Below are 17,705 nucleotides of genomic sequence, written 5' to 3' on the forward strand. Positions count from 1 at the left end.
TAATAGTGTATGTTTCAAATGACCTTGATAATTGCAAATTTGGGGGTCAGTTTTTTACTGAAATATATTTGACATATAACTGTGTAAATTCACGGTGTACAACATGTTAATTTGCTACATTTATATATTATAATATCATTGCCATTGTACAATAATTAGGACCTCTATCATGTTACATAATTATTTCTTTTTAGTAGTTGGAATAATCAAGTTCTAGTCTCTTAGCAAGTTTGATTATAATACAGTACTGCTGTCTATAGTCACTATGCTGTGTATTAGATCTCTAGGACTTATTGGGGGAGGGGTCACCTTCTTGTAAAATCAGATTACTAGGGGTAGAGTTGTCATATGGCCATTTTCTTGTTGTCTGCTTGTGTTGGCAATGTTACATTATCTTCAATCAGTGGTTTCCTTGCAGGAAACTTTTTAAATTCACTTGTCATTTTGTGAGCAATAATTTAATTTAAACTATATAACCTTTGGTAAATTCAAGTAAGCAGTCCCAGGTAAACCTGATATTTCCCTTGAATAAAGGAGGACACTGCCTTTTTTCTCATTTTGCTAGGTTAAAAATATATATCAATATAAGTGTTAAGATTTTCTTCCCAAATTCCTATGGTTTGTATTCAACTCTCCCTAGGATGTGAGTACCCCATTTTAGAGAGCAATTTGCTAATTATTTGAATATTAACTCTTATTCTGACACATGAGTATAACAGATAATTTTTTATAGTTGTTTTGGTATGGTACTTATGGAAGATTACTGTATTTGACTTTCTACAAATCATAAAATCATGGCCTGCTAGTTCTAGAGTTGACATTATTTGTCATCTAGCCCTACCTTCCTCAGTGGACAGTGAGCAACTTTATCTTTCACTAGTCTTTGTGTTTCTGTCACCTAGCACTGGGCCTGTATCGTAGAGAGAGCTCAATAAATCTCTTATTGAATGAATTATATATAGATTCAGAAACTAGTTTGTCCTTTGGCCAAGAAGTGTAGAATCAATGTGGCAATTGGTAAATGGAGTTACATACAGTCTTCATAAAATAATCTCATCAAGTATTTTTATGGTACAGTTCCTTAGTGTTCCAAGTTGAGTATATCTATAAACATTTGTTTACAAACATATAAAATCATAGAACGACAAGAATTTGGAGCTGGACTGGATGTTAGAAATCATTTAATCTTTCTCAGAGAAAAGGGATCTCAGGAATCCCAAGACGAGAAAATGCCCGTGAACTCTTCTTACCATAGCACTTTACTGCCTGGTGATACTACTCTTCTGCAAGGTTTAGAATTGGATTTGCAAAATATCAGAATCAAGGTTACACCTGCTAGTATGGTCAGTCTACACCTGTTTATTCAGACTTTTGGATGACAAGGGTAGAGTATATATCAAAAGAAGTGAGGCATCCTTCCAATGAGAAAGTAGAATGTGATTTTTTGTGAGTGTTTAAGATGCAGACAGGACATCATTTATTTCCCCAAGCAATATTAATTTGAAGTTTAAGGATTACTACTTCAGATTACACACCACATGGGTACTAAGAGCAGAAAGAAATTGCTAAACCATATGCTTATAAATGCCATCTCTTTCCTCAAGAGAAAGATCATTTATATTTTGCAATTAAAGAGCAGAAGGTCTTTTTTCCCATAAAGTTCTTTCAGTCAGGAAATATGGGGGGGGGGTGGAGAGGGTTTCCCAGGGGAGATTTATACAGCATTCAAGGACTCTTTCACATCTCCACCTGATGGAACTTTGCCTTTTGTCTATTTCCTGATTAAGCTCTGGAGAGTAAACTTTAATTCTAAAAAATATAGTAAGCTCTTGTTAAAGAAAAGTTTGTAAACAGTTCTGCTGGAAGTGAGCTTTAAGTAAAGAAATTGATATTTAGGTCAGCTTGGTTTTTTGAATAAGAGGCAATTATAGCATTACAACATTGTGAACTACATACGGCATTCTCACTTTATTGATGGACATTGTTTACTATTTTGGTTAGAACAAATGGGTGTGGGTTTCTTATAGCATAGTAAATAGTCAATAACCCTGAGAATTTTAGTACTGCGGCTTTAGTCTTTTTTGTTTTTTTCTGATGCATTTGAATCCAGGAGAGTTAACCAACCACAAAAAAAAGTGTAGTTTCTGTACCACCATCCCTGGTAAATAAATTCATAGGAAGTCTCAGAACCTTCAACTAATAATTGTATATGGTATCATGAATGGTACCATTTCCTCTCTCAGAGTAAGTCCCTGCTCCCCCTGCCTTCCTACCCTTCTCTTTCCTCTTACCTTGAAGGAGCAGCTTGAATAAATAGATTGCCCTTGCCCTCTGGGACTGTCAGCAGGAGCAAATCTCAGAGCACTTTGTTTGCATCTGAGAAAATCTGTAAATTTAGAAAAAGTCATACTGAAAATCTCATAAGGTGAAGATCTTTAGTTGGGATGTATCAGATAGACTGTCCTAGGCCATGCTACCCAGGTATCTGATATTCATTACTTTTTGCCTGTCTTAGTGTAATGAACTTTTTGTCCTTGACTTCAAGTTGTTAATTAATTTTTAACTGTGGACGTAATATATAGTCCTTCTGCTTACCATTCTGTCTTAGTCATTAAATCAGGTACTACTGGATGTGGCAAATTAAAACACTTGCTGTCTCATTCAAAAGCTAATTTAATTTGTAATTTTAGTAGCCAAAGTTATTGAAATATTTGTGTATAGTTTTATTACAATAAAACATTCTTGTTATAAAAATTTTAAACATTACAGGAATATGTAGTACACTATGTAAAATTTTTCCCACAGCCCTAATCCATTGGGTTAACCCTTGTTAACAATTTGATGTTTGGGGCTTCCCTGGTGGCGCAGTGGTTGAGAGTCCGCCTGCCGATGCAGGGGACACGGGTTCGTGCCCCGGTTGGGGAGGATCCCACATGCCGCGGAGCGGCTGGTCCTGTGGGCCATGGCCGCTGAGCCTGCGCGTCCGGAGCCTGTGCTCCACAATGGGAGAGGCCACAGCGGTGAGAGGCCCGCATACCGCAAAAAACAAAAAACAAAAAAACAAAACAAAGCAAAAAAATTTGATGTTTGCTTTCTATGTATTTAACAAAATAAGATTTTATTATAATATTGTTTTGCAGCTTGCCTTTTTGCATGTAAATACATATATTTAAAATTTTTTCAATGTCAATAAAGTATTTAACTTTATTCTTTTAAAATCATTGTATAATATTCCATTGTAGAGGCTTACCATTATTTGTTTATCCAATTCCCATTAAATGGACCTTTAAGTTTTTTCGATTTTTTACTGTTACAGAAAGTGCTGAAGTTGACATTCTTGTGTATTTATTTTTGTGCTCTTGTGTGAATATCCAGCTTACTTCTTTCAGAACGGCCAGCCAACATTTTTTATTGAAAAAATGCATATTTTCTCCCACTGAATTGAAATGCTACATTTATATATACTATACTGAATTCTTATGTATACTTGGGTTTATATCTGGACTAATGTTTCAGTGATATATCTCTCTAATATGACATTGTTTTAATTGTTCTAATTTATGATTTGCTTTCTCATCCAGTAAACTGGCCTCTTCTCATTGTTCTTTTTTTAGAATATATATGAAATCACATATTTATTCTTTCAGATGAACTTCTTTACCTCAATTTACTTTAAAAACTCTGTTGTGATTCTCATCAGGATTACTTTTAATTCCTGTGTTAATTAGAACTGTGTCTCTCAGCTTTACAAACTTATTGGTAAATATAAAATTCTCATTTTTCCTTCTCAGTGTTCTAATATGTGTGCCCATTTGTCAAATTACTGTGTTTAACTGTGTATCCCTACCAAGAATGTTTTGTTGAATTTTGCTTTCTGTTGCTAAAGCATTTTTTGTTTTTGTTTTTTTAATATTTATTTATTTATTTATTTATTTGGCTGCACCGGGTCTTAGTTGTGGCATGCGGGATCTTCGTTGCCACATGCGGGATATTTAGTTGTGGCATGGGAACTTTTAGTTGTGGCATGTGGGATCTAGTCCCCTGACCAGGGATCGACCCCAGTCCCCCTGCATTGGGAGTGCAGAGCCTTAGCCACTGGACCACCACGGAAGTCCCTAAAGCATTATTTTTGTTTACAATATAAAGTACAATAAAATACCAAATATGCTTTTTTCACATGGTGATTTAGAGATGATTGGTCTCTTTACAACATCTCCAAACAGGGTATGTCTCTTCATTTGTTTTTCTTAAGTCCCTCAGAAGAGTTTTATAACTTCCTTTACATGTTCTCTGAGTTTATTCCTAGGTATTGCTTATGTTTTGCAATTATAGATTGCAGGTCATTTCCCTCATATTTTCTAGCTGGTTGTTTTGGGCATGAAAGGTTACTATATATTTTCATATACAGTTGACCCTTGAACAACTCAATGGTTGGGGGGCCTACCCTCTGCACAGTTGAAAATTTGAATGTAATAGTCGGCCTTCCGTGTGAGGTTCCTCTGTATCTGCATTTCCTCCGCATGTGAGGATCCACAGTTGTGGATCGTGTAATACTGTAGCATTTACTATTGAAAAAATCCGAGTATAAGTGGACTCTGCAGTTCAAACCCATGTTCAAGGGTCAACTGTAATAATTTTATGTGGTCACCTTAGTGAACCTTCCTTGTTTTCTCATATTTTTTCAGTTGATTCTCATGGATTTTTCATGTGGGCAATGAGATTATCAGCAAATAGTGATTATTTTGCCTGTTTGTTTCCTAAGCCATTTACCTTTAACTTGGTTTTCTTAATTGTATTATCTTTTGTTCCTGAAAAATGTTAATAGTGATGAATAGACATCCTTATCTTATTTCTGAACTTTCTAGGGATGTTTCTACTGTTTTATTATTAACTAGATGCTTATATCTGTTGTAGTTAGGCTGTGTATATGTGTATAAATTTTAGGAAGTATTCTTTTATTCCTATTCAATTAAAACTTTTAAAATAAAAGGAATTTTAGCTTTTATTGAGCTAATTATATGATTTTTTTCTCCTTTAATCTTTTAATTTGATGATTGTTATTTTTCCTAATATTCAAATTTCTTTCTTGGAATTGACCAACTTTGTCATGAATCCTTCTGCTTAATTCTGTTTTCCAATATTATACACAGGCTTTTTTTTTCATGCATACTGATTTTTGAGTGTGTGAATGTGGTCACATCTTTGTGTCAGTCTTATATTGACTTCATAGGAAGAAGCAGAAAACTTCTCATGTGCACAGGAATAGTTTAAATAACATTCTAATTATCTGATCCTTGAAGTTTTGAAGAAACCTGTCCATGAAACTGTTTGGATCTGGCATGTTAGGAGGTCAGGGGTTAGGAATACATTTAGGCAGGTGGGGTAGGTTATTTTCTTAGTATCCCTTTCTCCTATCCAAATCTAAGTTTAAATAAGTGTATTGGATAGGTTTTTAGGCTCCATGTCTTCAGTCCTATCTATATGAACAGCCCTCATTAAACACCCTGGGTATTGAGTCTCTAAAAAGCTTCCTGGTTGGCATCGTGCTTTCACAGCTTCCTGGGGGAATTTAGCACGTTCGATGTAAGTCCATTGAGAGAGGAGTCTTGAAAGCTTGTGTCTGGTTTCTCCCAGACTTTGCCCCATGTGCTTTTTCAAAACCTTTGCTGATCTTCCTTTGATGCTTTTGTGTAATAAATTACAGTCATGAGTCCAGACATTTGCTGAGTTATGAGAGTCCATTTCATATGACAGGACAAAACAGTGGTATTAAAAGGCAGTGGCAGAGTTTTAAGACATAACTTTAAAAATGTACTATAACTTTGTCATTACAGGTATGGAAATAATCGCATGGAAGTTAGAACATTTGTCAAAGACCACGTATGTCATTAGTAGCAGAATAATAAGTATGAAAGCATAAGAAACATGTCAGTAAATAGTTTTACTCCATGAGCTTTAATTTTTTTCTCAATTTTATTTATCAAATTAAACTTGATGGTTTAAAATGTTAAAGTTTTAAATGTTAAAGTTTTAAATGTTAAACTTTATTTAACATAAATGTAGTATTTAACATAAATGTAGTATTAAAGTTTATTATGTATCAGTTGAAGATTATTATTATTATTAAAGTTATTAATTATTAATTTTATTGATGTATAGTTTCTAAAACATGGTTTTTTTAAATGCAAGTGGATGGATGCAAACTGTCACTTCACAGATAAGCTAGGGCATTGGGCGAAAATATTTTCTGCATATAAGCTATAGCATTGGTACCTTTGTTAGCATCATTTGCATCTTTGCAGTAAGATTAAAAATGGAATCATATCCCAAATAAATATTCTTAGCAGATATTTTGTATATTTATGCACCTGAGAAGGGATGTGAACCTAGAACAGCAGAGTCTAAATCAGTGGCTATTTTGTAGGCTGCTCATAAGAATGGCTTCAGAATAGGGATTCCACATTCCAGACCAATTAAATCAGAATTTCTGGTGGGTGGGGCTCAAGCATCTTTTTTCCTTTTTTAAGCTTCCTATGTGATTCCAATGTGTGGCAAGCTCATTGAGAATCACTGGTCTAATTAAAATTATTTCTATATGCCAATACAGATTGTGTTTATTCCATACTAAGTGTCTGTTTTCTATACCCGGAAATATTTGCTTTATGTCTCCAGTTGGAAAAGCATAATTAGAATGTAAACTTAGCAAAATGAAATTGTATGTATTAAGAAGTTCAGATCTGGAGAACTTAAGATAGATATTTATATATGTAGTATTAAAGTTTATTATGTATCAGTTGAAGAATTATAAATTTACCTTTGAGCTAGTTAACCAAAATCTATCATTGTCCATCAAGAGTTATTAGTTAATCATTTGAGTCTCACTCATGACTTAGATAAAATTTTAAGATAATATGATACCAGAGAACATATTCAGTGGGTGTATGCGTGGCGTCCTTTCAGCTAGGGAAAGCATCTATTTTGTTTAGAGTCATGCACTGTCATTGAACTATTGGATAGTGATAATGAGAGTTCATGTTGAAGGAAAATGGGATTTTGAAATCAGGTACCAGTAGCTTTCAGAATTTCATGGCTGATATAGGATGCTCTTTTGAACATCGTTTGGATAACCCAGCCAGAAACCAAAACAAAAAGCAAAAGCAGTCTTATCCTTTGCCTAGAGTACAGTCAGTCCTTGATCATTTGTTAGAGCAGGGATGGCAAACTATAGCCTGAGGGTTAAATCTGGTCCTTTTCTGTAAATAGTTTTATTGGAACAAAGCCATGCTCATTAATTTACTTATTGTCTCTGGCTGCTTTTAGGCTCCCAATGACAGAGTTGAATGGTAGTGACAGAGGCTGTATAGCTTGCAAAACCTAAAATATTTACTATCTGACCCTTTGCAGCAAGTTTGCCGACTTCTGTGTTAGACTGTTGTGTCGCATGTTAGATGATTGAATTTCACATGATCTGCTGACACTCCTAATTGGATCCTCTTAAGCTGAATTTGGTCTTTCACACACAAGTGACTGGAGATGATTCAGTTTTTAGGGCTTTTGAATGCAGGTTGCAGTTGAAGGAGAGGGATTTGCGTTGAGAATGAGGGGAGTATGCTGATAGCCCTCTGATGTTCCTACTATAGGGAGCCAGGAGCTTATTTACTTACCTGGGGTGGGTGTCTCCTTGCCTAACTCATCCTCCATGTTCCTCTGCATCACATTCCTTGCTGTTGCTTCCTCAGTTGGGGGTGGGCATGGAGTAACAGGTAACTGGGGAAACTGGGTTGTGAGGATCTTCCACTACAGTCTCGGGGGATAACGACAATTTCTCACATACCTTGTTGATAATGGACCTGGATGTGGAGGTTTAAAGATTAGGAGTGGCTTAATCTTTAATCGTGGTACAAGTGGAGAGTTCAAGAAGGTGTGGAGGTCTTGGGAGATTGGGATTGACATATATACACTAATATGTATAAAATGGATAACTAATAACCTGCTGTATAAGAAAATAAATAAAATTCTAAAATTAAAAAAAAAAAGAAAATGTGGCGGTCTAGTGGAGAGAGCATATCTGGCTCATTTCTTCTATTTTCTGGTGCAACAGAGGGGTAGCTGGCTCACCTCTGAGTTGTCAGCCACATCTTCACTTCAGGTACCTGCATGCTAGTGAGGGCTCTCATCCACTTGCTGGGTTACTTACACCTGGAAAAGTACTACCTGCAAATACAGTAGAGATTTAAGAATATAAAAATTTTTAGCTTTTGAAGAAAATAACTCCCCTTCTAATATGTAAAGCTGTTAATCAAGTTTTAGCCCTTTGATTTTCGGTTACATTTGTAGAAAGGCATTGCATACAAAAGCAAGGAAGTGAGATTAAATATAATGATGTTCTGGTAAACACAGGCTACCTGATTATCAGGGGTGCAAGTTTGGACTGGAAGTTACAGTCTTCAGAAAAATATTGGAGTTATTCTTTTTTTGAGGGAGGTTAGGATGCTTACTATAAGCTTCTATTAATAAATGTCAAGTTATTTTTCTGTGACTTAAGAAGATTATAATTTTTTATAAAATATTTAAGAGGGTTTCAGACCAAAACCTCTGTAATCATTTGAAATCTTACGATTTGGTTTATTCTTTTTGTGATTTAGGCCTAGATCTGTGCCTGAACAAGTTTTCCACTGGGTCTAGTTAGTTATACCCACCTTAGTAAATATATCTGTGCTAAAAGAGGAGCTCTTCTGGTTGTTGATTTTCCTTTTCCTGAGATACTGAGAAATAAGGGACTTGTAGTTTGAACACAGTTTTCTAGATTGTGATGGCTCCAAGTGCTGTTAGTGTTTGAAGATCCTGACTTTTAGTGTGATAAGGCAGTGAGAATAGTGGAGTTAATGGAAGTAGGCTGAATTGCTTCCCAGAATAGATGGGTTAATATAGATACCAATGATGATGAAATTGCTCTCTTTTGTGATTTTTTTAGATATACATTTTTACTTATCTGTGTTTGTGGTATGTGATTTTCGAAGTGTACTCCCCTCTCCTCACTAACTGTCATCCCTTCTTTATATAATAGATCAACGACTATCATCTGTTCTACAAGATGAGTAACAGCCACCCTCTTCGCCCCTTTACTGCAGTGGGGGAGATTGATCATGTGCACATTTTGTCTGAACATATTGGTGCCTTGTTGATTGGGGAAGAATATGGCGACGTCACATTTGTTGTGGAAAAGAAACGTTTTCCTGCCCACAGGGTAATTTTAGCAGCAAGGTGCCAATATTTTCGGTAAGTGTATATTACTTTTTGAAGATTGAAGTCACTTGTAGAAAACACTGGTGTTTTCCATTCTGTGAAAAATATGTAACAAAACAACAATAAATTCTAGCAGTCATTCAATTCAACATCTGTAAGAATTTAATCTTTGTCAACTTTTTGTTATGTTTTGAAAATCACCTTTTCCTTTCAGGAGTCATCTTAGAATCATAGGGTAAGGAGGCTTCTTAGGCTAGACTGTACCCGATCAACCATTTTTCAGGGTCTCAACAATATTTCTCTGGCTGAGTCTTTGTTGCCTTCGCCCTCTCCTCACAGTTGATGACTAATGGAACTTAAACTGATTTATTGGCAGATAGGCCTCTTGTTGTATGAGTAGACTGACCCCTGGACTCGCCAGTGAACATATATACATCTTAGTTTCAGACTACCCAACAGATCTCTAAGACATGCCGTTTGACAACCCCAAAGCAAAGGAAACTTAAATATTTACTGAGACTCAGTTTCATAGTTATATTAGAGCCAAAACTAAACAAAATATGTGTTTAATTAATGTAAAAATCATACTTGTGCATATATGTAGCTATTGTTTGTTACTTAGACCCCTAATTTCCAGGGTTATAAATGTTAAACTGAGGTCTAATTACTCTACATTTTACCTAATCTTAGTTAAAAGGGAATCATCACTGAATTATTGACTGATAATGTATCCTTGACAGATCCATAGAGTCCATATCCAAAAAGTCATGGATTTGCCTGTGAAACTTGATATCGAGAAATTGAGATGCTGAAGGCATGGATAAAATTTCAGTTATCTTCTACTGAAAACTGCATTCTGATTTTTACAATCAGAATTAACCGAGACAGCAAAACCAACCTAGAGTCACACATATTGTAGTAAAATGTGTTTCTTGGAAATATTTATTGTTTAGCTATAACTCTTACAGTGCTTTATAAACATTTTTAGAACGTTTCATCTCGTAAATATAAAATGCCACTGTAAATACAGCCAGGAGCTTAGAAAAGAGAGGAGTCTATTAAGAGTTCTAGCTAACATGCTCCTATCAAGGCAAGGGAGCTGGCCTTGGTCTTGTCATTATTTGATACCAGCCTCTGTCCTCTGTCCACTTTTGTGCTTCTTTCCCTTTTCATTCTTCCATTCATTATATTAAAGTGTCTTGTAAAAGTCCACTCTTCACTAGTTTAGAACTTTTCAGCCTTATGTTTAGTATTTGTTACTATTATATATCTTCCCTCTTTCAAAAATAATTTGAGACAACTGTAGGTGGGTATCTTTTAGGTGATCAGTATATTCTTAAAAGAAACTCAAGTACTTTTAGAAATTTGAAGATCGTATTGAATGAATGGAATACGCTCCCTTCATTTATTGTTCTTGCTGTCTCTTTGTGGGTATTGAACCTTTATAATATCTGGTGGCTCAACAGGCTAAACTCAGTCATTACCAATGCTATCTTAGACTGATTCTCATTGCTGACACTGTTCATGTGCAAAGGAAAGTTAACTGTCAGCAGTCAGGAGAGACCTTATGAGTGTGGTCATAGAGCCTATCAGTTCCCAGATAAGGACAAGCTAACTGTACCGGAGGGAACCTTCCACAAGTTGGGGGTTCATATTTAGGCATCCTAGGGGTCCTCATCAAAACCACTTTTAAAGCATCGAGAATCCAGGTAAGTACCATGGATCACACTGGAGTGGGAATAGGTCTTGGCAAGATCTCCCTAGGAAGGTATCCTTTAATCTAGCAATTTTAAGGTTATGATTGGATGCTCTCTGGATTCATGGAAACCTTCACAGGTGTTTTTAGGCATACTATAACCCAGTGAGGAAGTATGCTCAGAATATTCATGAATCTTTTGCTGGGTAGTTGCAACTATTTCTGTGAGGCAAGCAAGAATGTCCTGTCTTGCTTTTCCGGGGGACGGTGGGAGGAGTTCTAGGCGAGCATGGAGGGAAACTTTGAAATGCTAGTCCTGCTCTGAGAATCTTAGGAGCATGGGAGTCTCTTTTTGTCCCCTTATTTTCTTGCTCTCACTTTTACACATTTTCTTTCTCACTCATTACTCTTCCTTTTCTGCACTCCTCCCTAGTCCTCCTCTGGCCACCCTTTCTTTCTTGATGGATTGGAAACTTTAACTGGTTCATATTATTTCTCCTAGAGTAATAGAGGTAGAAATGTAAATTTACTACCTGACTGGATTATCTAGTTTTCATTATTTAGATGAGCAGATAAGCAATAATGTGGGGATTTTTTTTTAATCTGAAAAATACTGGAAGACAAAATAGAAAAGTCAAATTATCCATAATCCCATCATGAATTTCATTTTTAATTTATAAACTGACAAATGAAGACCCTTCCCTTTCAGCCATCTAATCCTATTCCCTAGAGACAACCACTGTTAACAGTTTAATATGTATTTCCCCTCAATATAAATAGATACATCTATATATACCTGTGTGCATACAAATGTAAGTGTGTGTTATACACTCTTTTCCATGCAACACATAGGGATCTGCAAACTGACTTACCAACTATATCCTGGACATCTTTCCAAGACAGTATATTTTGATCTCCCTTGATCTTTCTAATGGCTGCATAGAATGTGTATATCATAGTTTTTTCAACCATGTGCCTCTTGATGGACATTTAAGATTTTTTCCATTGTTTCAATATATCTTCTTATACATTTATCTTTATCTTGCTGTATTCTTATACATTTATCTTTATCCTAAAAGTGAGATTACTGAGTTGAAGGGTATGCACATTTTAGATTTGAATAAATATTACTTAAATTCCTTTCCAAAAAGGGATACCCATTTATACTCTCAAAGCAGTGCATGAGAAAACCTGTTTTTCCATTGTTTTTTCAGTGCTGAATATTAACAGGTTTTTAATTTCTGCCAGCCTGACAGGGAGAATGGCGCCTGCTTGTGTTTAATTGTTTTCATCTGATTATCTTTTCCTCTGGAGCTTTACTTTTTAAACTACTTTCTTGACCTTTAACAGGTTTATATTGATTTCACTGTTCCTCTCAAAAGAGCACTTTCATCTTTCTAATTAATGAATGTCTATTATGTATCTTGAGCTCTCAGGATTATTCGTTAGTTCAACTTATAGAATTAATTCAAAATAGTTTTTAAATTATGTCTTTCTTTAGAGAACTATTTTAAGTTATTATTATGCATTTCTTCACCTGAATCTTTGTGTCATTAAACACATGTATGTTTTTTATAATGTTGATAACCTTTATTTCATAATTTTGTAGCACATCCTATTTGAAGTTTTTCTCATGTGTTTCTTCTCTGATGTGCAGAGCATTACTGTATGGTGGAATGCGAGAATCTCAGCCTGAAGCCGAAATCCCTCTCCAAGACACCACTGCAGAAGCATTCACAATGCTACTTAAATACATCTACACTGGGCGGGCAACGCTGACAGATGAGAAGGAGGAGGTGCTGCTGGACTTTTTGAGCCTGGCTCATAAATATGGATTTCCAGAGCTGGAGGATTCTACCTCTGAGTACCTCTGCACCATACTTAACATTCAGAATGTCTGTATGACTTTTGATGTTGCCAGTCTCTACTCCCTTCCCAAGTTAACGTCCATGTGCTGCATGTTTATGGACAGAAATGCTCAGGAGGTGCTCTCAAGCGAAGGCTTCCTCTCCCTTTCTAAGGTGTGTCATTGTCTACAAGTAATTTACAGGCATGCACTGTTTTATTTATATCTGTAAGTTAGAAATATGGCAGTGAACTAAGAATAAAAAAATAAAAACCATTAGTGTGGAAGAGGTTGTCTAGCCACCTGCCTCTGGCTACTGAGACTCTAGATCATATAAGAGAGAGGCAGATTGCTGCTGTTTTCTTTTAAGGTTCTTCAGATAAGTTCTATGTGCAAAAGAGACTGTGCTGCTGGTGGTTGTTTTCAATGTGATGGCATCAAATAAGCTCCTTTGTGGTATTGCATCCTGTTTTTTGGTTTTGTATTTCTCTGACAGAGTGTTACTAATAATTCCTTATCGAGGGGGAAGATTCATAAAGAAGATCTTATGTTTCATTGGATGTCTTTAAGTCATTGTCGTTTTTTATTTTCTGGCCCAGAATTCACTATTGTACAATGTTTTATACCATATAATAGCTAGAATAAAACTGTTTTTCCCAAATCTTCCTCTCAACCCTGGTGATTGTCTTTCCTTTCCCTTTCTGTGTTCCTCCTAGGACCTGACTTCTTCGAATGAGAAAACCTCTTTAAAAAGCTACAAGTCTTGATTTGAGTGTAACTTTGATTTTTATTGTCCTAGTTAATTATCAAAGGCAAGGATCTTGTAGGGTCGCACAGTGTTGCTGGCAGTCAGTTTAGAAATCTGAGAACCAAAAGTGTGGTGGTGCAGTAATACTGTGGAACAAAAGGTTTGAATTTTAAATGCTAGATGCATCTTACCGGCTCATAAATGCAAACTCTGCTGAAGAACCTGTATGGGGTGACAGCGTCTCACACTGCTGTTTTTCTTGTTATTTTACTAAAGATGGGTGCAAATGTGCTGGAAAGACTAGGTACAAGATGCCTATGGCTATTCACACAGCCATAATAGGCAAGAGAGTACATGGCAGAAAGAATAAGGAAAGAAGATGGTCAAGAAGAGTTAACTGCTTAAATATAAGTGATACTTGCAGTTCAGTAAAGTTTTACTGATTGATCATGCACATGGTTGAGCTCCATAATAACTGGAATTTTTCCTTTTTATCCTTTTCAGGCAGCACTTTTAAACATCGTATTAAGAGATTCATTTGCAGCTCCCGAAAAAGATATCTTCCTAGCCTTGTTAAACTGGTGTAAGCATAATTCAAAGGAGAATCATGCTGAAATCATGCAGGCTGTCCGTTTGCCTCTGATGAGCCTCACTGAACTTCTGAATGTCGTGAGGCCTTCGGGACTATTGTCTCCTGATGCCATTCTGGATGCTATTAAAGTTCGATCAGAGAGCCGGGACATGGACCTCAATTACAGAGGCATGCTTAGTAAGTACCTATTTATGCTAATCTCACCAAGAAGTTTTGTTTGCATCCTGTGACAGGCCCAGCTACAAAACTCTAGCTACAAAACTGTAGTTCAGGTAAACATGGTATGTGTCAATCTGAGAACATAGAGCTCTGCTTCCTGTGGAATGCCTTTCCGACTCCTTCTCCTGCTAATTCCTCCTGAGATTGCTTAGCCTCTGTAGACCACAAAATAGGTATTTCTTGCCATTTCTGGACAAATTTCTCCAGCCACTCCCAGAATGTCAAAAGTTAGATACTTTCTCATGTTAAGACCTTTCCTCCTTTCCTCCATCAAATCAGTACTGAGTACATGCTATATGCTTATTATTATTTTAGGTGCCATGAACACGGAGATTCTAAATAAAAATAATAATGGGTAACACTTGCATAGCATTTCCAATACTTATGTGGTATTTTTCTTATTAATAAAACGAATAGCAATGAACACTTATGAAGTGCTTATATATATCAGTAACAGTCCTACATGATGATTTAATTCTCACAATAACCCTTTGAGATAAAAACCTATTTTTTTCCTATTTATTTATTTATTTTAAGTGAAGATAATACAATTCTTTTTATTTAATTTTTTAATTTAATTTTTATTTTTTTATACAGCAGGTTCTTATTAGTTATCCATTTTATACATATTAATGTATATATGTCAATCCTAATCTCCCAATTCATCACACACACACACACACCCTGCCACTTTCCCCACTTGGTGTCCATACGTTTGTTCTCTACATCTGTGTCTCTATTTCTACCCTGCAAACCGGTTCATCTGTACCAGTTTTCTAGGTTCCACATACATGCGTTAATATACAATTTTTGTTTTTCTCTTTCTGACTTACTTCACTCTGTATGAGAGTCTCTAGATCCATACACGTCTCTACAAATGACCCAATTTCGTTCCGATTTATGGGTGAGTAATACTCCATTGTATACATTTACCACATCTTCTTTATCTGTTAGTCTGTCGATGGTCTTTTAGGTTGCTTCCATGACCTGGCTATTGTAAATAGTGCTGCAGTGAACATTGGGGTGGATGTGTCTTTTTGAATTATGGTTTTCTCTGGGTGTATGCCCAGTAGTGGGATTGCTGGGTCATATGGTAGTTCTATTTGTAGTTTTTTTAAGGAACCTCCATACTGTTCTCCACAGTGGCTGTATCAATTTACATTCCCACCAACAGTGCAAGAGGGTTCCTTTTTCTCCACACCCTCTCCAGGATTTGTTGTTTGTAGATTTTCTGATGATGCCCATTCTAACTGGTGTGAGGTGATACCTCATTGTAGTTTTGATTTGCATTTCTATAATAATTAGTGATGTTGAGCAGCTTTTCATGTGCTTCTTGGCCATCTGTATGTCTTCTTTGGAGAAATGTCTATTTACATCTTCTGCCCATTTTTGGATTGGGTTGTTTGTTTTTTTAATATTGAGCTGCATGAGCTGTTTATATATTTTTGAGATTAATCCTTTGTCCATTGATTCGTTTGCAAATATTTTCTCCCATTCTGAGGGTTGTCTTTTCATCTTGTAGTTTCCTTTGCTTTGCAAAAGCTTTCAAGTTTCATTAGGTCCCATTTGTTTTTCTTTTTATTTCTGTTACTCTAGAAGGTGGATCAAAAAAGATCTTGCTGTGATTTATGTCAGAGTGTTCTATGTTTTCCTCTAAGAGTTTTATAGTGTCCAGTCTTACATTTAGGTCTCTAATCCATTTTGAGTTTATTTTTGTGTATGGTGTTAGGGAGCACTCTAATTTCATTCTTTTACATGTAGCTGTCCAGTTTTCCCAGCACCAGTTTTTGAAGAGATTGTCCTTTCTCCATTGTATATCCTTGCCTCCTTTGTCATAGATTAGTTGACCATAGGTGCGTGGGTTTATCTCTTGAGCTTTCTATCTTTGTTCCATTGATCTATGTTTCTGTTTTTGTGCCAGTACCATATTGTCTTGATTACTGTAGCTTTGTAGTATAGTCTGAAGTGAGGAAGTCTGATTCCTCCAGCTCCATTTTTTCCCCTCAAGACTGCTTTGGCTATTCGGGGTCTTTTGTGTCTCCATACAAATTTTAAGATTTTTTGTTCTAGTTCTGGAAAAAAATGCCATTGGTAATTTGATAGGGATTGCATTGAATCTGTAGATTGCTTTGGGTAGTAGAGTCATTTTCACAATATTGATTCTTCCAATCCAAGAACATGGTATATCTCTCCATCTGTTGGTATCATCTTTAATTTCTTTCATCAGTGTCTTATAGCTTTCTGCATACAGGTCTTTTGTCTCCTTAGGTAGGTTTATTCCTAGGTATTTTATTCTTTTTGTTGCAGTGGTAAATATGACTGTTTCCTTAATTTCTCATTCAGATTTTTCATCATTAATGTATAGGAATGCAAGAGATTTCTGGTGCATTAATTTTGTATCCTGCAACTTTACCAAATTCATTGATTAGCTCTAGTAGTTTTCTGGTGGCATCTTTAGGATTCTCTATGTATAGTATCATGTCAGCTGCAAACACTGACAGATTTACTTCTTCTTTTCTAATTTGTATTCCTTTTATTTCCTTTTCTTCTCTGATTGCCATGGCTAGGCCTTCCAAAACTGTGTTGAATAATAGTGGCGAGAGTGGACATCCTTGTCTTGTTCCTGATCTTAGTGGAATTGCTTTCAGGTTTTCACCATTGAGAATGATGTTTGCTGTGGGTTTGTTGTATATGGCCTTTATTATGTTGAGGTAGGTTTCCCTCTATTCCCACTTTCTGGAGAGTTTTTATCATAAGTGGGTGTTGAATTTTGTCAAAAGCTTTGTATTCATCTATTGTCCTATGGTTTTTCTCCTTCAGTTTGTTAATATGGTGTATCACATTGATGGATTTGTGTATATTGAAGAATCCTTGCATCCCTGGGATAAATCCCACATTGTCATGGTGTATGATCCTTTTAATGTGTTGTTGGATTCTGTTTGCTGATATTTTGTTGAGGATTTTTGCATCTATATTCACCAGTAATAATGGTCTGTGATTTTCTTTTTTTGTAGTATCTTTGTCTGGTTTGGTATCAGGGTGATGGTGGCCTTGTAGAATGAGTTTGGGAGTTTTCCTTCCTCTGCAATTTTTGGAAGAGTTTGAGAAGGATAGGTGTTAGCTCTTCTCTAAATGTTTGATATAATTCACCTGTGAAGCCATCTAGTCCTGGACTTTCGTTTGTTGGAAGATTTTAAATCACAGTTTCAATTTCAGTGCTTGTGATTGGTCTGTTCATATATTCTATTTCTTCCTGGTTCAGTCTTGGAAGGTTATACCTTTCTAAGAATTTGTCCATTTCTTCCAGGTTGTCCATTTTATTGGCATAGAGTTGCTTGTAGTAATCTCTCATGATCCT

The 17,705-nt window shown here is 35.9% G+C and overlaps 1 protein-coding gene across 7 annotated transcripts in view; it reads left to right on the forward strand.

Annotated features, from left to right (window-relative positions):
- Window positions 1-17,705, forward strand: part of BTBD9 (BTB domain containing 9) — a 415,523-nt gene that overhangs the window by 27,102 nt on the left and 370,716 nt on the right. For 3 of the 7 annotated variants that reach the window (XR_012334472.1, XM_073810770.1, XM_033864315.2), the window contains exons 2-5: window positions 5,835-5,880; window positions 9,068-9,279; window positions 12,600-12,963; window positions 14,041-14,305. Coding sequence is in view for 6 of the 7 variants with exons in the window: in XM_073810770.1 (XP_073666871.1) it covers window positions 5,851-5,880; window positions 9,068-9,279; window positions 12,600-12,963; window positions 14,041-14,305 (871 nt within the window). In the remaining variant the exon portion in view is untranslated. Of the gene's footprint in view, window positions 1-5,834; window positions 5,928-9,067; window positions 9,280-12,599; window positions 12,964-14,040; window positions 14,306-17,705 lie in introns of those variants that run through there. The other 4 variants (XM_073810771.1, XM_073810774.1, XM_073810772.1 and 1 more) reach the window with 3 other exon arrangements.

Source organism: Tursiops truncatus, chromosome 10 (assembly GCF_011762595.2).
Source record: "Tursiops truncatus isolate mTurTru1 chromosome 10, mTurTru1.mat.Y, whole genome shotgun sequence".
NCBI classification, from domain to species: Eukaryota; Metazoa; Chordata; class Mammalia; order Artiodactyla; family Delphinidae; genus Tursiops; species Tursiops truncatus.